Here is a 21,377-nt window from a genome sequence, read left to right as displayed (position 1 = left end):
CTCCTGTCCCTGTTATTTCATTTGTTGTCCCCCATAATTATTTGGTTTCCAGGTCCTGTGGACCCCCCTCTTAGGCTGCGGGGGGGAGGGAGAGGGGATCCTTTAGCACTTCCTGGATCCCAATAAGGGCTACTCTGCTGTACCCAGCTGGCCTGAGTTTATCGCAGTATCTACATCCAAATATTTAATAATGGGCTCTTCAGACTAGCAGAGAAAGCTATAACATGATCCGATGGCTGGAAGTTGAAGCTAGACAAATTCAGGAGACAAATAAAGCATACATTTTAAACAGTGAGAGTAATTAACCAATGAAACAATATACCAAGGATTGTGGTGGATTCTCCATCTCTGACCATGCTTAAATCAATATTGGATGTTTTTCTAAAAGATATTTCTTGGGGAAGTTCTCTGGCCTGTGCTATACATAAGGTCAGACTAGATGATCACGGTTCCCTTCTGGTTTTGGAATCTATGAATCTGTAAACCTGCAGGTATGTACACACTGCTTTCCTTTGATACCACACACAGTGGGACTCAGACACAGATCTGTTCATAGCACAAGCACAGCTCTAGCATGCCCATCAATCTAATCCCCATATCTCATTGGCACAGCTCTTCCAAGCTGCTCCAGTTTATTCCTCCAACTTTCAGTACAGCTGCATCTAACACAATGAATGCCTCTGGAGTGTACGCAGATAATTGCCAGTGACTATTGTCAGCTTCAGAGGGGCAGAGTTAAGTTATGTGGGCATTTACCTTAACTCTGTATTTCCTGTTTTTCATATGTTTGAATTTTTCTGAACTCAACATTCTGGAAAGGCGTGCGCTATCACTGGAAAACCTTAACTTTGCATTAATGAAGATTTTTGCCATTTAATTTCCCATGCGGTCAGAGACTACTTACAGACTTTACAAACTGCTAGTGCTGTTGCGGACTGTGAACATTAATCTAGCCCCAAAAGGAAATAGCTGCAAAGTACCAGGGTTCCCCTGCTGCCTCATGATTTCCCCCTTAATTCAAGCGCTGGGCAGGATGGAGCACCGTGGTCATAATTTGGTAGTGACTCCTTGACTGACAGTGATGCAGAGACAGGGACATTAGTGTATTTAAAAAACAAACAAACAAACAGAAAAAAACAGAAAATGGTTTTCCTTCTTGATTCCTTTTATTCCTTTACTTGTAACTAGAAAACATTGATGCTCCCATCAATTATGATCTTTGATAAAAATCTAGAACGGTGGGTCTGTAAAAAAATTGGTAAGAAATTTGGTCCTTAAGATGCACGTGTACCAGTATGAAAGTATCAGTGTAGATATGGCAAAAAAAGTTAACAAAAGAGTAAGAAATATATTAGTTTGTGCTTCATAAGGTATGGAAAGGTCTGGTTGGAGGAGAATAGGAATGTTTTCCAAGTGGATAAAACTGGTAAAAAAATAAGTTGTTCTGAAGCTTCTAAGAGAGTTTTTACAACCAGTGGAGAGTAGAAAAAAAAATCGAAGTTATATTTTAAATATTTGACAGTATGCCTTTAACCGGTAACATATTTTTTTCTCAAATTTTGCCTGTGGCAGCCAATAAAATAAATTAAGGCTAACTGAATAGGTGCCATATGTGTGGAAATTAATTGGAAATGCATCAAAGATTCAGTGCTCAATACTTCCCTGTCGAGTTAGATGCATTCACAGCTCCAGTTCACTGAATCATTCTAAGAAGGTAGAGTAGGGTAAAGACAGAAGGGAGGCATCAGAGAAAAAACACATGCAGGGGCCAGGCAAGAACACAAACGTAAAGACCAAAAATTCAAACAAGAAAAACAAATAAGAAAAGAGGGCAATCAAAAAGGAAAAGCCATGCAGTGAAAAGTAATCTGAGTGAGGAAAGAAGACCTGAAGAAGAATTTGTGTAAGCTCAAAAGCCTGTCTCTCTCACCAACGGAAATTGGTCCAATAAAATATATTAATTCACGCATTTTGTCTCTCTGGGGAAAGAAGACATAGGTTCATAATCAAGAACATAACACCAAATATGTGAAGAATAGAAAAGTCTCACTTCTCTTCTTTTTTTCATGACTATAAGAAATTAATGATTATATAGACAGTCTTCCAAATAATTTTCCCAGTCTTGATCCTCTTAGCACTCATCCTTAAGAGATAGCCGATAGCAGCTCTAATGGACAACCAAGATTTAACCTCAGTGGTAACAGTTTCTGAATCTTGTCTTGGAATGAGACAGGGATTTTGCTATGTACAAAAGTCTCTCTTTTAAAATATTCTCCTGTCGCCCAGCTAATGGGGTCAGAAGAGCTCCTTTTGAAATGGAAAGGCTATCTCTTGATTACTTTTTTTCCCCTTTACTTGTAACTAGAAAATATTTAAGATCCCATCAGCATGATCTTCAGTGGAAATTTGCTACTATATGTTGAAATAGTGGGTATGTACAAATATTTGGAGAGAAACATTCTTGTGCTAGTGAGAGATGTTTTTGAGAGATGTTCTGAGAAGATACCACCTTAAATATGATGCAGTTGGGAGTATAACCATAGTATTTGACACGAGTTCAGAATTATACATCATATAAAACATGAAATTATAATGGAATATACAGAACTGGAGGACTAAAGCCTATCTAGTATTTTTCTTCATCCTTTTGGAAAGCATATTCATGGAGAGTAAATACAAGATTTAATAATTTTACAAATATCAGTTTTTACTTGAGAATAGTTGTTATAGAAAGCGTAAAGGGACAAAGAAGGGAAAATTGGAGGCTACCATGGCTATAAGGACAAAGTTACAGTTATCTGGGTGTCTTGACTGTGTATTTTCTTATGTGGCTGCTGTAAGTGCTCAGCACCTTTGAAAATCAGGTCCCTTGTATTTAGGCTCCTGAATCCATACTTAGGCACCTGGGCACCCAGGTGTGAAACTCATGGTCTCTGTTATCAATACCCCCAAAACACCTCAAATTTACAAACTTTTGCATGGTAGGATATTGTTTGTACAATAGCTCACTAATAGCTCATCTACAGGAACATGAGGCCTGAGAAAAGGTGAAGGTTTTATATAGTTCAAATTAAACAGTATTTCACACTGCTTAAAAAATAGCTGTGATTCTTATACCTGAAAAAAAATGATTCATAATGAATGATTAACAGTGTAAATAAGAAGCAGGAGCTCTCATTTTTCTCCCCATCTCTCCAGTCTGGTTTACTGTAGTCAAATCATTTTACAGTTCAAATTTTATTTTAGTGGAAATCTTCAGCAGTATTGCCTTTTTCTATAACTTTAGAAAGCCTCCTGGAGTAGCTTTCCTCCAGTTCTCCACTGTACAGATGGTGTTACTACTACTGATGTGATAGCTTGAGAAAGCAGAATGTTTGCTTGCACACTATTATATGGAGCACTGAGGCAGTGTGGGTGTAGTGGTAGGAAAAAATAAGACTCAAATCGAGTAGAGAAGAGGGAGAACATATCTTTCTTTGTTATAGTGGGTGTTTCAGTCTAGAGCATTGTGTGCGGTGACAAAGTTCTGTCCTTGTCTCCATGGGTCCTGTGCTTCCTGGCGGATTTTGCTAGCCTGAGAGGCTCGCTGTGACCCTCCATGTAGCCCTTCTCTCTCTAGAGGCAAGGGTCACAGCTTACAGAGCCATTTTCATCATAAGCCAGCAAGGGAGGTGAGGAGAAGCAACCCTCCCTCACATAGTCTCTGTTGTCTCCCAGTCTCAGTGATTAATTGGGGAGGGAAGAGGGGGAGCCCAGGCCCACCCTCTACTCCAGGCTCCAGCCCAGGGACCCTAATAGTAGCAGCTATGGTAGCTGACTTTTTGTAAATAGGACACATACAATTCCCTGGTCCACATCCCCACAGCAGCCCCCACTTCCTCAATAGCTACTTCACCGTTACCTCAGGGCCTCCTTCCTTGCATCTGAAATGGTTTGTACTGCTCAATTCCTCCAACAGCACAGCTTCCTCCTACAGCTCCTGACACACACACCCAACTGACTAACTGGGAGGTTTTTAACTAATTTCAGCCAGCTCCTAATTGGCTTCAGATGTCCCAATCAACCTAGCTATCTTCCCTGCCTTCTGGAAAGATTTTAATTAGCCCCAGGTGTCTTAATTGACCTGGAGCAGCTGCCATTTACTTATCCTGGTACCAGGGATTTGTTTAGCCCGGGGCTAATATATCTATCTCTGACTATCTTTCTATAGCCATCTAGCCTTGCCCCATCACAGTGCATACAGATAGTCAGAAAACCTGGGGATGCTTGTACATAAAGGGGCTTTCAGAATTTGTTGCTGTAATTACTATGTAATCATTCTGCATCTTACATTAAATTGCTTTAAAACAACAAGGGCATACTCACGCTTCCCATGAATCCCATCACCTCTGCTGCCTGGCATCTTTTACATCTTCACAGGTGCCTGCTTATTCTGCCATTGGAGAATTCTCATTTTCCTCTGCATCTCTCCAGCCTGGTCTACATTTTTTTTTTTTAACTGTAAATTTCCCCTTCATAATGCCAGCAGCATAATGCTTCCATGTGGGAAATGTAGGGTTTCAGATATTCCATGAGGCTGCATTATAGTGCTGTTTCTCTCATGGCTGCTTATTAGGCTTCTTGGAAGTGTATATTAAAGCAAAATGGGGCCTAGATCCACCAAAAATTTGGGCTTCTCCGAGACAGACTTTCCCACTCACATACCCAATCGGCTCTTGTCTTTGTACTTCTTCTTCCAAAGTGAAGGACCCCTTTTATTTTGAGCATCAGATCCCAAGGATTCAAAGGTTCTTCCTTAATTTGCTTCTTGGGGTGAAATCCAGTAGCAGCAAGGCTGAAAGAGCAGATATTGCTTCACTTTCCCCAACTTCTGGAAAGGAGCACAGGAAGCAGCTTTCCCTAAAGCTGACTGATTCCTTACTATGAAGCATATCTCACACATACTATCTGTGACATTCCCCTGGTGTTATCTGAACTGATGATCTGCTAGGTCACTCCAGTGCTCAACTCTGGGAGCCAGCCTTACCCTGCTCTACTGTGAGAACCCCCAGTCCCGGGTTGTTCACGCATAGCCTCTAGCATGTAAGCTGCTCCCAGCTACATGAGTGAGCACTTTTGGCCAGCGCTGCTTGGATTGTGCAACCGACTGACACTAGCCAATATCTCTGGTCCCAGACACAACCCTAGGAACCTCCATCTTGCAGTGTCCAGTTTTGCCCGCTGGATGCTCTAAGCTTATATGGGTTTGTCAATTTAACAAAGAAATTGACATGTACCATGCTTGTTATCCCAAGGGGAGTCTCTGACAGGCTTCAAACAAAACACACTGCTTCAGGTAGAATAAACACGTTTATTAAACTACAAAAGATAGATTTTAAGTGATTATAAGTCAAAGCACAAGTAGTCAGATTTGGTCAAATGAAATAGAAGGAAAATGTATTCTAAGTTGATCTTAACACTTTCAGTGCCCTTACAAACTTAGATGCTTCTCATCACAGGCTGGCTGGTTGCCCTTCAGCCAGGCTCTCCCCTTTGATCAGTGCTTCACTCGCTTAGTGGTGCTGTCTGTAGATGGAGGTGGAAGAGAGAGAGCACGGCAAATGACACTCCCTTTTATAATGTTCTTTCTTTCCTCTTGGCTTTGCCCCCGCCACCTGCCTTCAGAGTCAGGTGATCATTACCTCATTGTAGTCCCAAACTGACCAAAGGAAGGGAGGTGACTCATTCGGAAGTCCAACAGATCATTTGTTGCTACCTAGGCCAGTGTCCTTTGTTCCTGTGAGGCTGGGCTGGGTTTGTCCCATACATGCCCTGATGAGGTGTGAACTGCCCCTCTGATCCTGCAGTTTTGCCTGGGCTTTTTTTAAGCAATGAGGACACATTTTCAGCCTCATAACTATAAGCATGAAATTACAACCTATAACATTACTATAACAACAATGCTCAGTGCATTATGAGCCTTCCGAAGACACCCAACACAACAAACTTTGCATTGGATACCACAGTCACATTATAAGGATGAACGTGGGGGTGCAGGGTGTTCCCCCGAGGTACAGAGCATCACACTATCCAAATCTCACTCTCAATCATTGCTTTATTTTACTTTCATGATTGTTATTTTTAGAGGAAGGTGAAGAAGAGAGTGGCTGTGGAGAGAAACTATTTCTAGGTTGGAAGACAAGGCAGTATTTTTGTGGGAGGAAAATATTGGCTATAACCCCATTATAATAAGAAAAGAAAGCCTATGTATGATGGTCTAAGTCGTACCACAATGCTAGGCTCCTTGCTTGGCTCGGATCTGGATAAAACAGGAGATAGTGAGGTATTTTAGGAACTAAATGGGTGCTGACTTTAAAATTAGTGAGACCATTGCTGAAGAGATTCAGACATATTTCAGGGGAAGTGCCCAAGGACCTTTACTCAGTTTGTGTAGATTAATACAGTTCAGGAAGAAATCCAATTACTGAGCTAATTATCACCTTAGCTGAGTGGTAGGAACTAACTTTAAAGTAAGAAACCACTGAAGGAAAGACCAAATTGCCCAGAAGTTCATTTTTAAGAGATCCTAGCTGACAGCAAAAAGCCCAGTGGTAAATGTGCAGCTGAGTTTGGTTATTAGATGCAGTATATTATAATTCAATACTATGAAGATTCCTTTTAAGAAGCTACAAACAGAGCTTCAGTTACTATAATTGTGGAATATTTTAAGATCCAAAGTGGACTTTGTGGATGAGCTACTTCAGCTTCCCTGAATTTCAATACTGAAGTCATTGCAACATATTTTGTTTTTCAACCACTATCTACTATATTTTCCCCTGGATTTTTACAAGATATTAAAATTATGTCTTGAAAGTATCTGGATGAAGACCTGGGTTTTTCCTGTGTTATTAGAATTAATACTCCTTATCCTCTTTCATCTTGAGCCTCCCTATTTTCATAGCTTAAGTGATCTAGAGTACACTTGGACTGCGAGTTTCAAGCTACAACACAGATCTTTTTATTGTGAGAACTTCTTCATTTGGGTATAGCAATTCATTTCCTTCTCACCATCCAATCTTCTTCCCATTTCTGAATATGCCAGAGCACTTCTATTTTTTATAATTGTTTCATGCATCTCAGTGACCCAGGGACATTTTGATGCCAACTGGCAAAGCCACAGGGGATATATAGAGTTTTACAGGAATCCCTGTGTCAGATATAGGCATATTAAGTTCACCAAAGGGTAGCATGTAAGATATCTACTAGGGATGTTAAGTGATTAAAAAAATTAATCGCAATTAATCGTGCTGTTAAACAATAATAGGATACCATTTATTTAAATATTTTTGGATGTTTTCTACATTTTCAAATATATTGATTTCAGTTACAACACAGAATACAAAGTGTACAGTGCTCACTTTATATTTATTTTTATTACAAATATTTGCACCGTAAAAAACAAAAGAAATAGTATTTTTAATTCACCTAATACAAGTACTGCAGTGCAATTGAACTTGTGTACAAAAAATAACTGCATTCAAAAATAAAACAATGGAAAACTTTAGAGCCTATGAGTCCATTCAGTCCTACTTCTTGTTCAGGCAATTGATCAGTTTGCTTACATTTGCAGGAGATAATGCTGCTCGCTTCTTGTTTACAATGTCATTTGAAAGTGAGAACAGGCGTTTGCATGGCACTGTTGTAGCTGGCATCACAAGATATTTATGTGCCGGATGTGCTCAAGATTCATACGTCCCTTCATGCTTCAACCACCATTCCAGAGGACATGCGTCCATGCTGATGACAAGTTTTGCTTGATAACAATCCAAAGCAGAGCGGACCAATGCATGTTCATTTTCGTCATCTGAGTCAGATGCTACCAGCAGAAGGTTGATTTTCTTTTTTGGTGGTTCAGGTTCTGTAGTTTACACATCAGAGTGCTGCTCTTTTAAGACTTCTGAAAGCATGTTCCACACCTTGTCCCTCTCAGATTTTAGAAGGCACTTCAGATTGTTAAACCTTGGGTCGAGTGCTGTAGCTATCTTTAGAAATCTCACATTGGTACCTTCTTTGTGTTTTGTCAAATCTGCAGTGAAGGTGTTCTTAAAATGAACAACATGTGCTGGTTCATCCTCCAAGACTGCTATAACATGAAATGTATGGCCGAATGTGGGTAAAATAGAGCAGGAGACATACAATTCTCCCCCAAGGAGTTCAGTCACAAATTTAATTAACACATTTTTTTAATGAGCGTCATCAGCATGGAAGCATGTCCTCTGGAATGGTGGCAGAAGCATGAAGGGTCATACGAATGTTTAGCATATCTGGCACGTAAATACCTTGCAATGCCGCAACAAAATTGCCACGCAAACACCTGTTCTCACTTTCAGGTGACATTGTAATTGAGAAGTGGGCCGCATTATCTCCTGTAAATGAAAACAAACTTGTTTATCTTAGCGATTGGCTGAATAAGAAGTAGGACTGAGTGGATTTGTAGGCTCTAAAGTTTTACTTTGTTTTGTTTTTGAGTGCAGTTATGTAACAAAAAAATCTATATTTGTAAATTGCACTTTCACGATAAAGAGATTGCACTACAGTACTTGTATGAGGTGAATTCAAAAATAGTATTTCTTTGTTTATCATTTTTACAGTGCAAATATTTGTAATAAAAAATATGAAGTGAGCACTGTACACTTTGTATTCTGTGTTGTAATAAAAATCAATATATTTGAAAATATAGAAAAACATCCACAAATATTTAATACATTTCAATTGGTATTCTATTGTTTAACAGTGCGATTATCACAGCGATTAATTGCGATTAATTTTTTTAATCACAATTCATTTTTTTTTGAGTTAACCGCGATTAATTGATGGCCCTAATCTCTACCAAGAGCCAGTTGCCCACTGGTTGTCATAATTGTTGCAAGATGTTAGTACTGGAAGTAGTTTAAGAGAAATGTAAAATAATGAGTTTCCAAAATTGCTGAAGTAAAGCTTGTCACTGGAGTAACAGAGAGACTCAGGGCTGACTGAATAAGCATGCAGAACAACATCCAGGGAGACAGATTATGTTTCCTGTCTGGGCCAGGTGTAGGCCTGAGAATTTGCAAAGACAAATGAACCCCAAGATAAGTCTCTGAAGAGGGGATGTCATGGGTTAAGAGACAATAATATGTAATTGCATAAAAAATGAAGATGGGACAAGATTTTATCCTTCACCTAGGAAACAAACTGACAGCAACGTGTCTTGTCTCATAAAAAAAGGTTTACAACCTGCCTCCCTGGAAGAAGCACTGGTGAACAATAATTTATTAGATGTGAGAGTATCCTGTTAATTAAGTCTGGGCTCTAGAATATGTGTTGTTAATTTTATTTTATATGTAAGCATTTGATTCCAATACCTCTAGTTGCTATCACATGAATCCCTATAATTTGTTAAGTAAACCTTTGCTTGTTGTGTCTATACTAGGGTGACCAGGTGTCTGGTTTTTGACCGGAACACCTGGTTGAAAAGTGATCCTGGCGGCTCTGGTCAGCACCGCTGACTGGGGTGTTGACTGTCTTGTTGGTGGCACTGTGCAGCGGGGCTGGCAGACTCCCTGCTAGCTTCCTTGCTGCGCAGCTCCTGGGAAGCAACTGGCATGTCCCCTCTCCAGCTCCTACATGTAGGGGCAGCCAGGGGGCTCTGCACGCTGCCTATGCCCCAAGCACCTCCCTGCAGCTCCCATTGGCCAGGAACCGTCGGACGGGGCAGCGCGCAGAGTCTCCTGGCCTTGCCTCCGTGTAGGAGCTGGAGGGGGGACATGCCGTTGCTTCCAGGAGCTGCTTGAAGTAAGCACCACCCAGAGCCTGCACCCCTGATCCCAGCCCTGATCCCCCTCCCACCCTCCAAACCCCTCGGTCCCAGGCTGCAGCACCCTCCTATACCCCAAACCTCTCCTCCCCAGCCTCACCCCAGAGTCTGCGCTCCCACCCAGAGCCCTCACATCCCCCAACCCCCTACCCCATCCCGGAGCTACCTCCCGCATCCTGAACCCCTCATTTCTGGACCCACCCAGGAACCCACACCCCCAGCCCAGCGCCTGTACATCCTTCCACACCCCAGCCTGGAGCCCCCTCCCATACTCCAAATCCCTTGGCTCCAACCCCCAGCCTGGAGCCCTCTCCTGCACCCCAAACCCCTAATCCCTGGCCCCACCCCAGAGCCCTTACCCCCTCTCATATCCCAATCCACTGCCTCAGCCTGGAGTCCCCTCCCGCACTCCGAACTGCTAATTTCTAGCCTCACCCTGGAGCTCTCACCCCCTCCCACAGCCCAGCCCAGCCCCCTGAGCCAGCTTGGTGAAAATGAGTGAGTGAGTGAGGGTGGTGAGAGCAAGCAACAGAGCGTGGGGGGAGCCTGTGGTGTGAGCGGGGGCGTGGCCTCAGAGAAGGGTGGGGCCTCGGGAGAGGGGCAGGGCAAGCCTGTTCAGTTTTGTGCAAGTAGAAAGTTGGCAACCCTAGCTTCAGACACTTCCCCAGGATCTGTCTCTATCTGCCATGTCAGTCTCCCTTACCAGGAAGAGCTTACTCACAACTCCCCCTCATCTCTCACCAAGTGTGCTTTGAAACTTTTAGTGTCCCTTTGATCTCTAGGCTCACAGCCTTGGCAAAATGTATGTGTGACTATGAGATGAAGCCTGCAACTCGGCCACTCTTTGCATTGCCCCTGCGCAAGTGTTTGTTGCAGGGTTGCTTATCTGTAGCCATTGGGAGTGCATTCCTGGTTGTTTTTCCAACAGCCCCCTAGCAAGCTAAATCAATACATACAGGAAAGTCTAATCACCCAATATATCTATGCAGTAACTCACTGACCCAGTTACGTGCAGCGTTAATAAAATTGTTATTGATCAGTATTCTTAGACCATTACATAGCAGCTCCATTATCCACTACATTCACAACATATATAGACAATGCTATCAATTAAATATAGGGTGACCAGATGTCCCGTTTTTATAGGGACAGTCTGATTTTGTGGGACTTTTTCTTATATAGGCACCTATTACCTCCCACCCCCGTCCTGTTTTTTCATAGTTGCTATCTGGTCACCCTAATTAAATAGCATATTTTATAGAACAAAAACTACTGTATGGTTAGTCCTCATTTCTGGCCCCACCCCAGAGTCCATACCCCCAGCCGGATCCCTCACCCCATCCTACACCCCAACCCCCTGAGCCAACCTGGTGAAAGTGAGTGAGTGAGGGTGGGGAAAGGAAGTGACAGAGGAAGGGGGGGATGGAGTGAACGGGGGTGGGGCCTCATAGAAGGGGCAGGATATGGGTGGGGCCTCGGGGGAGGGGCAAGGCAAGGGTATTCTGTTTTGTATGAATAGAAGTTCGGCAACCCTTGTCTATAAACATATCTAAGTGCTGTGTGTTAAATGCAGCAGTGATCTGAGGTATAACTGGTATACTGGGGTCTACTGCTCCTGTAGAAGCAGTGAATCTGTGAATACTGCATATGTCTAGAGCTGGTGACTCCAGGCAGGATGGCTGGAAGGCTTGGGGACTCGAGTGTGCCAATCACTAACCGATAGAGAGGCAGTCAGGCCTGTGTAGGCATGGAGGGGAGTGCTTGTGTTACCCATGGCTGGTGAAGTTGGGGACTTGACCCCTGGCAGGTACAGACCAGGCTTCCTCATGGTAAGGGCAGCCCTGGGTAATCCTGAGAAGTGTCATAATCTCTCAGTCCTCGGAAATGGAAACTACTGGTTGGCCAGAGCAGCATCCTGAGCCGAGTGATTCCTACTCATATAAATTGTAATTTTCTGAGTAAAGTTGGATTTTTTTATGGCTAGTTCTTATCAGATAAGTGTCTCATTATGGCAGATGTTCTGATTTACTTTGCCTAAAAATCCTTACATGCAAAGATGTCCCCAGATTTGTAAATACTTGGGGCAAATATAGTAATGACTTGCATCTGATGCTGCCCTGTTGACTTCAAAAGGTTAAAAGTCATCAAGGAATGTGATAATCTTCTGTTTAAAATTTAAAAGATCCCCACTCTGAAAATGACTCTGTTGTCCAGCTAGAACGGCAAATTGTTCAAATTCCATAACCGGATCCTCTTGCTCTCCCTTTAATTCACTAGGGCAGGCATCACAGGTAGAGGGCCTATATCCTAGAACAGAAGAACTCTAGCAACCGTATTGCATTTAAAATAACTCTTCATATTTGGCATTGCCTTAGGAAGCCACCTCTGCTTGTAACTGTTTTCTATTGCACTAGGGTTGAAGACTGTAGTTACAATGCAACAAGCCAGCTGGAAATAGAAGGCACAGAGATAAATAATACATCAGATGAATGGTTAATGTATGCAGATAATATTCTAATACGAATTACGGCCCATATATTATCCTACAATATTTCCTGTAGAGCAGCATAGAAAACCTACATCTTTTGAGAAAAAGGCAGGAGCAGGTGGGGAGTTGAGGCAGAGCAATAGGAACCCTCTTGCACTCATCCTGCCAAAGCTCCTGTTCAAATTTTTGATGGCTGATTTTCTGTTGAGTTTTGTGGTGGAAACAGGGCTGGAGGATGGAGGAAACGGCCAGCAATTTTCTTCTTCTCACTAGGAAAGTTATTGGGATTTTATGCCGCAAGTTGATACAGAAAATATCAGCATTGACTTATACCAACTCTGGTTCTGACACTTCAGATCTCCTGACTGGGATGTGAGTGGTGTAAGCAGAGAGAAGAGACACACTACCAAGGGGATATGGACAAAGGAAGGACTTAAGGAGCAAACAGGAGGGCATGGGCTCTGAGACTGACAGCAGTTCCTCATGGACCTTGGGACATCTGCGGATTACCAGGAACATGCCCTCTGCTTGCTCTGCCAATTGACAAACCCCGCATCATGAGTATATGATAAAGCAGGCATTAGCCCCCTCCCCTCCGCTACAGGAGAACATGATCTGGGATCCAAAATCCAAGCCAATGTCTGACACATTTATGAATTAAGCAATATCTCTGGCTAGATAATCCCAGAGAAACCTAAAGTTTTACCCCTTTCAAAAATGTTGCCTTCTGCCCATTGCTGTTTTGGAAATGAAATTCACAATAGTCACATGAAGATGTAAGTTGTGTTGGAGTTAGGTTAAATCAAGGCTTTTAAACCAGGTTGGAGATAATGGAGTGTGATTAAAAAAAAATACTGAGCACCAAAAATAAAAAAAGGTGTGTGGGGAGGGGGGGGAGAAATAGATACAGTATTATATCTTGGAGTCAGAATACTCTTCAAATGGTTTCAGTCACCAAATTAAATTACATTTCATATGTGCTGCCATTATAAATCTAAAAACTGTACTTTGAAAAGTTTATGAAGATATTTTCTATTTATATAGGTGAGAAGAAGCCCAAATCGAAATAGAACAGGAGGACTTGTGGCACCTTAGAGACTAACAAATTTATTAGAGCATAAGCTTTCGTGGGCTACAGCCCACTTCATCAGATGCATAGAATGGAACACATAGTAGGAAGATATATATATACATACAGATAAGTTGGAAGTTGCCATACAAACTGTGAGAAGCTAATTAGATAAGATGAGCTATTATCAGCAGGAGAAAAAAACTTTTGTAGTGATAATCAAGATGGCCCATTTAGACAGTTGACAAGACTTAAACTTAGGGAAATAGATTCAATATGTGTAATGACCCAGCCACTCCCAGTCTCTATTCAAACCCAAGTTAATGGTATCTAGTTTGCATATTAATTCAAGCTCAGCAGTTTCTCGTTGCAGTCTGTTTTTGAAGCTTTTCTGTTGCAAAATGGAAATACTTTATTTTGGCCTTTTAATAATTGGGAGTCATGGTGCTACACCTGTAGAACTACCAGTATGTCTTCATGGTGGTGCAAGAGAGGAAGAGCAGGGCATGGGCTGGGAAGAGAACTGGAGAGAGAAACTGCAAGGCAGAGGTGCTGTGCTTTGTGGCTTAGCCCAGAACTTGCTGCCCAGAGGGAGTGGGCTAACGTGACTTTAAGACACCTTTGTGCCTGCCTACTCTTGGGCTGTTCTGGGGACTGGAGACACCTCCAACATAATTTAGACAGCTCTTGGGGTGTGGGGGGTTGTCCAAATTATGTCAGTCTCTCCAACCTACCCTGTGGGCTGCAGAATTGCTCAAAATCTCTATATCGCTGTGTTCTCAAAATCTCTATATCGCTGTGTTCTGCAGCCCCACCCTAACACTCTCCTCTCCCATCCCCTAGGGCTTGCTAGAGGGTCCTTGGAGGAGAGTCTGTGGTTGTCTTCCTTAGTTCCTGGGTCCGAGGAATTCTCCCATGGCTGACTGTAGTGCTTTCGGAACCCATTTCTGCTGCTCTGGCCCTTTTACCCAGTGGAAAGGATAAAGGAGCTGGAGAGGGGATGATAAGCTCCCCCCTGACATGTAACCATATGCTGTCTCCATCTGTAGCCTTGGGCAAGTCACTTCACCTTTTTATTTTATCCCCATTTTACAGATGGGGGTAATAATACTTACAGACCTCCCTCACAGGGTGGTTGTGAGGAATTCTCATGTAGGATAAAGTTTTCAAATAAAAGGGGCCTAGGTGTCCAAGTGACTTAGGTGCTTTAGAAAATGTTACATGTAATGTTTGTAAAGTACCTTGAAGATTAAAAGTGCTATGTACGTGGCAGGAAAATATGTTTCAGAAGATACATCTTCTGTAACACCCAGACTAGCAAGAGCTTCTGCTTGCAGTCTGCAGCCTTGAAGGTCGCTCTGACTCCTTGTGGTACTGAATGCCCAAATAGCCATGGTGTCAAAAAACACCCACTTCCAGTCTGACCAATTACATCCGATCCTGTCAGACTCCAATCTGGACACAGTGATGATTGCATTAATGACCTCCAGGCTTTAATAGTGCACCCCATTATATCTGCGAACAAAGGCCTGAGATCCCTAAGCCATCCCCTCTCTCTCCGTGAGCACTGCCTTCCATGATAGCAGTGCTCCACTGAAATGATTACAGTGCTGGCCAACAATGAGAGGCCTATTAATGTGGGAGGCAGAAGTCTCACAAGTGGAATCTAGACTATGGAACTCATTTCCTTGAGAGGTAAGAATGACCATGGGCCTCGCACTTTTAGAACTAACTACAGAACTCATTTATTTGACTTGCCTTTCCTTCAGTAGAAATGCGAAAACTTCAAAAATCCCTAAAATTTAATCTGGCTGTTTTTCCTAAGAGCTGGGGAGGAAGAGAGAGAGAAATTGTTATATGTGTAAAATACTTGGGAGGCACTTGGCTATTATGGCAATGGAGGCCATGTAAGTATTTAGATATATATTGTTTGTTATTACAAATGCTAACTTTCAGCCTGATTCTGCTACCCTTACTAGTACCTTACCACATGAATGGTCCCATTAGAGTAAGGTGACGAAGGATGGCAGAAACATACCTTTTGATTGTAGATGCTCATAAATTGCTTGCATGATTTATGTTAGAAAAAGAAATACTTCATAGTGATAGCATGTTAATATTGAGAGTAAACCAATTAACAGATTAGGAATACGAACTATGTGATTGTACAGATAGGAAGTATGGGAAGAAATGTTCAAGGGGGAGGGGGGAAAAGGAAGTCCTGTTTCAAAAGAGAATTAGCTATGGAATGTGTCTCTCTATTTTCAGCACAAAAAGAGTGGACCATTCTAATACAAGACTGGCAATTCAGATTGAAAAGGACCCAGGTATGGCATGGGATTTCTTCTTACATAATTTAGAAAATGTGATTGATTTATCGTATTGTAGCTTACCTGTAAATGTAAAATAGATGCAAAGTGTTTAAGCACTGGGTGAATGAAGCAGATAATTTAAAATATAATAGCAATTAAAAACTATGCAAAGCTCCTGATTAAGTCATGTGATTTGGTATGTTATTTAGAGTTGATTAGGTAGCTGCTGAGTTATAAATCAGTTTCAGTTTATGTATAATAAATAGCAGACATAGTAAATCAAATCCAAGGTCAGTCTTTGTTCAAACAGGGTTCTGGAATAGACAGTGTAAGATGGTCCCCTACAACTAAGCAATGTAACCTATGATCTTCTCTAATTCTATTTGAAAACTGATTTATCAGATCAAGTAGAAATTTTTCAGGAGGAGAGGGGAAGATAGGAGCAGGAAAATGAAGTGACGCAGTGACAGAGACCTTGCTTAGCAGTCTGTAAGGCCAGTCCTGATAAATGTTAATATAGATAGGCTTGTCAGAATTCAAATTTTATGTATACATTTTTTATAATTTTCATGGATAATGTAGATATTTATTTTAATAATTTTTTCTATTTGTATCTATTTAATTTTTCACAGTTGTATGAAATTAATTGTGGTGGGGGAGTCAGACAGTAACCATTTAATGACAGTAGATGTTGAGATTCAAAAAGTTAAAACTTTATAACCATTAAAACACAAATTGTCCACATCATCTATGTCAAAATATACAAAGTAAATATCCTTTAATCAAACTCTAATAAATTCTCAAGCAGCATCTTTCTTACTTTCCCTATCTGTACATTTTGATGATGATAAATGGAAATATTTTTGTAGTGGCTTGTGTGTGTACTGTGAAATTGACGTTTACTGATGAAAATCTAATCCTTCCAAGCCCAAATACAGAACATAATCTTGCTTGATGCTGAGCAGTTCCTGGAAAGTAAGAAGTGCCTTCATCTCTCATTGAAGTCAATGGGAATGGAGGGCATGCAGCAACTCGGAGAACTTGCTCAGCGTCCTGCAGCATCAAGACCTCAGAGAAGAATCTGAAGTAAACATATCAGGTGAAATCCTGGTCCCTTTGACATCAATGGCAAAATTTCCACTCAGTGGGACCAGGATTTCACCTGTGGACTTCCCCTTATAATATACTATACTGTAAATATGTTTTTGTCCTGTCATCAAAAAAGCAGTTTTACCCATGTGTCAAATATTACTCAGTTTTGTAACGTCCAAAGGATGTTAAGAACAGCTTTGAAGATACATTTTAATTTTTTCCTCTCGTACAGTCAGTTCTATTACCACAGCATTTTCAATATTTTTTGAAGTAGAAATTAGAGTGAACAAATGTGTCTTTAGATAGTGGGGGGATGTTAGCTCTTTGAAACTGTGGGACATCTTAATGATCCAATTTCAACTATTTATCATGACAAGGCATGTAATAAAGGTATTTCCCAAGTCTGTCCTACCATTTGATAGCAAGTCTTCAGCATTATGAAATATAATAACAAATGATTTAATTGTGGTTTTAAACACATAGCTCAGGCAAAACATGCATTTGCTCTAATATGGTTTAAAGCTTCATTTTCTGACTCGTTAGATCCTCATCAAAATATTTCAAGGGGACTATAGCTGAATGTTTTCCATATACATATATACTCTGTGTGAGAGAGAGAGAGACCTTGGATAGCCTTTAATTGTACCACTGATGTAAAGTTGAAAATGAATACGCTGGCCAAACCAAGCATACTTATTATGTAAGAGAATTCAAGCACACTGACACTTTATTAGACTCTATGGCACTGTCTTGGCATGTGTGAAGATTTTATTTAATTTCACTAAGTATAATTAAGTGCTGATTATAATCACATTTTAAATGCCCAAGCACGCATTCCCCATGAGTTTTTTAGACTGTGATTTGGTGCTACTTCACCCAACCTTCTGAAGACAAGTTGATCTGAGAACTACACATCAGGACAGCTGATTTGGTTCAACCTGGATCTTTTTTTCTATGTGTTAAATTTGTTATATAAAAGTGGTTTTCACATAAGTTTAATAATAGCAACAAATTCTTAATTACCCATCATACATTGTAGTGATGGAGACTTTCAAAACTAATTAGGGCCGTTAGCCACACAACTCCAATTGAAATTAATGAAAGTTGGGTGACTAAATCTCCTGGATGACTGTGATAAACTCACCAAGTATTTCCCTACAGTTAATGACAACACAGAGAAGTGAAGCTATCTTAATATAGCAGAGGGCCTTCAGCCCAGCTAGTCAGGAGCTTCCAGAAAATGCCTGCTCTCATAAAGCATGAAATATCTGAGGTGGTTCAGAGGTGAACTGCTTGTTGTCACTGGTACATTGTTCTGTTTTACAGTATTGTTCTTATCAGCTAAAGACTAGGGGTCTGATTCTATGAGGTGATGAGAACCAAATAGGAGCAGAAGGTGTAATTTGTCTCCAAGGAGACATTCTCATCACCTCACAGGAAAAGGTTCTAGTACAGGAAGCAATAAGAACATAGGACTCCTCTCACAAAGGCACGGTTTCTAATACATTTTACCTTTTTAAAATCTTTGTTGCTCTGATTTTAGGAAATGATGACAATAATCTCAACTCCATTTTTTATGAGCATCTGACAAGGTCTTTGCAGGAGTCTCTTTGTGGAGATTTGATTCTTGGCCGCTGGGGAAACTACAGCTCAGGAGACTGTTTTATTCTGGCATCGGATTATTTAAATGCCTTTGTTCACTTGATCGAAATTGGAAATGGCCTCGTCACTTTCCAGCTCAGAGGGCTAGAATTTCGAGGTAAGGATCTGCATACCTGAAGGAGGAAAAGACAAATACAAACAAATTAATTGTCAGGCTTCCTTCACATACTGAAACTCCCCAGCTAGTTTGCAGCATAGCATACTGTTGAACTTATTTCTCTAGGTATTTATAGGGAGTACTGCCAACCCCAAGCATTCAAAAATCAGGAGTCAGGCCCCTCAAAATCTTGAGATTTTAAGAACAACAATAAGTACTGAGGATTTTTTAATTGCCTTCTAGTTTCTGAGCCTGTTGGGTGCACTTGGATCACATTTTCAGGATTTTTTCCCACAATCAGGAGGATTAGAAAGTTTATTTAAACTGAAAGCTGAGATTCTCATGACATCACCTGACTCTACGTGCTGAGGCTTGAAGAAAAACACCAAATATCACAAGACTTGCAATCAAATCCTGAGAGTTGGCAACACAGATGTCATTTCCATCAAATTAATGGCATGCTTGTGATTTGTTCAGGGTTTGCTGACCCTTACTTCCATGCCCAGCTCAGCAGACCCTACCCGCTTTTCTCATTCTTTATTCATAAACAATAAGCCACAACAGGAAATGCATTAACTTATTGGTGTAACAATGAAACCACTTGTGTATGTGGGCAGCCTGGCCCATGTCAGTTCTGCTTTTAGCAAGGAGTGTTACATAGCTCTGATTTCCAACACTGAAAAATCTGAGTGTCAAATCATTAACTTTTATGAAGCCAATTAGCTTTCTAGACACCCTCTCATTCAGAATATCTGCTAGGTGTAGTCTAAAATAAGATACACAGTATCTTGCTCCTTTTTTTTTTTTTTTTTTTTTTTTTTGCTAATCTGAAAATAAAGGTAACATCCAGTAACAATTATCCTATGTTAAAACAATTACATTTATGAGAAAAAGCTTGAATTATTTTTGTTTCTTTTGGGGTGGGGGCATATTTGAACATGGACAGAAGCATCTCCATTATATTTACTTAAAAACTGCTAACTTGATCTTCCCTTGAGGTGAAAATATCTCATTTAGGCCATCTCCCGCGGCTAGCTGATGTAGTTAGTTTTGTTCAGGGTTCCCACCCTGCTGATGATGCATGGTGGGTTGTGGTGTTACAGTTGTACATAACAGATTTTTTTCACATTTTTCCTTAAAATAAATCTAGGAAGGCACAAAAAAACATTTAAAATAACATTATTTAGTTTGCAAAGTCAAACAGTCAGAAATTAAGAAATGCCAGACTTACGGTTGCATGTACAACCTTAATTGTGCTACTTTGTGTGCATGTAGAATTATCTTTAATTACATGATCATTCAGTGCACAAGGAAGCAAAACTAAGGTTGCATGGGCAACCATAAATCTCACATTTCCAGACGACATCTAAAACAAGATGTGTATTGAGTGGTTCCAGATTTTGTTGTGAACATTTCTTACTGCTGTACCTGGAAAACTATGTTGATAGTATAGATGAAAAAGTGAGTGTTCTGGAGGGAAAAGTTGTAGGTTTCTGAACCACAGTAGGCTTTCTTAAAAAGGTTTGCTGAAAGGATGCCGTTAAGTATATTGGAGGCTGAAACATGAATTGCATTTCAGCCATTTGAGCCTCTGGTTCAAACTCACTTCTAGTTTATGATAACACAAACCCATTGAAGTTAAAGGGATTGCATCGTTGTATCTGATAGGAGAATTTGGTCCAGCATTTAACTGAAAAAATCTCTCAGGTCACGGTATGGATATAGGCCAAACAAATTGAAAGACGTGGGTCAATTAGTAACTATACCAGATATCTTGGACTTCTACTTCATACTAAGAGCAATGTGCCAGATAAAAATAAAATGCTAGTCATGGAGTGCTGTTTTTCATTTGATTTGAAGCCAAGAACAGAGAAGAAATCTGTGATAGAGGAAGGAGCAAACGCACGGTCATTATTTCCAGCCAAACTGGATTGGGGGGATCTTTCTGTTGAGTCCGTACATCAAGAAAATGACTTTTGGAGAATGTCTAGGAAAGCAAAGCATGTGGGGAAATCACTTCTGGATAGTGGTGTTGGTATTATTTTTTAACTAACTCCCTTTGTCTTTCAGTACTATAATTAGCTACTAAATTTCTCTTATGATTTTTGTTACTGATGATACAAATGTAATATTCATGATTCACTTGGAACTTTGTAAGATGAATTGGAAAAGTGGGCACAGAGCAGGCACAGATGTAACTGCACATCTGGGGAAGGCAGCTGTTACGGTGGCAATGGAATCACCCATGGGGTTTTCTATGTAATTTCTAGCTTATCCCCCCACCAAAAAAAAAAATGGTTCATGAACGTGGCCAGTTTAAATGATACAGTCCAGGCACAGTAATGTCGTTAAAGTAATAAGGCCAGATATTTTTCTGTTCTACAGTACATTTGTACTTTATGTAGTTGTATTGCAGTAGCAAGCACATTACGATTGTAGGGAATATTTATGTGAATTTTCTGTCTGAAGTCTCTGTAGTATTAGCAAGCATCATTTTTTATTTAAAGAATGGCTTTAACTCTCTTTTCATTTTTAATAAACAATAGTTTCATGCTGTAGGGAAGTAAGAGTCCCTATCTTTATGGATTTTGTGCAATTGCACTTGTGATACTATGTTTCATTCTCTGCATCAAATTGCCAGAAAGATATTGATTGACAAACTGAAGGGAGTTCAGAATAAATAAATAAATAACACTTAGGTATCTGGAGCAATTAGGGTGAGTAGATATCCCGATTTTATAGGAATAGTCCCGATATTTGGGGCTTTGTCTTATATAGGCGCCTATTACCCTTCCCCCACACCCCCACCCTCCTGTCTCAGT

General features: G+C 40.7%; 1 protein-coding gene across 2 annotated transcripts in view; it reads left to right on the top strand.

The window, feature by feature from the left end:
* Positions 1-21,377, top strand: part of PCNX2 (pecanex 2) — a 221,267-nt gene that overhangs the window by 160,456 nt on the left and 39,434 nt on the right. For both annotated transcript variants that reach the window (XM_077813415.1, XM_077813416.1), the window contains exons 24-25: positions 15,661-15,719; positions 18,340-18,555. In XM_077813415.1, the coding sequence (XP_077669541.1) occupies positions 15,661-15,719; positions 18,340-18,555 (275 nt within the window). The remainder of the gene's footprint in view (positions 1-15,660; positions 15,720-18,339; positions 18,556-21,377) is intronic.

The sequence above is a fragment of the Eretmochelys imbricata genome, chromosome 3 (genome assembly GCF_965152235.1).
Source record: "Eretmochelys imbricata isolate rEreImb1 chromosome 3, rEreImb1.hap1, whole genome shotgun sequence".
NCBI lineage: Eukaryota > Metazoa > Chordata > Testudines > Cheloniidae > Eretmochelys > Eretmochelys imbricata.
The sequence above is the reverse complement of the archived record's forward strand: the minus strand, read 5'-3'. Positions and strand labels throughout refer to the sequence as shown.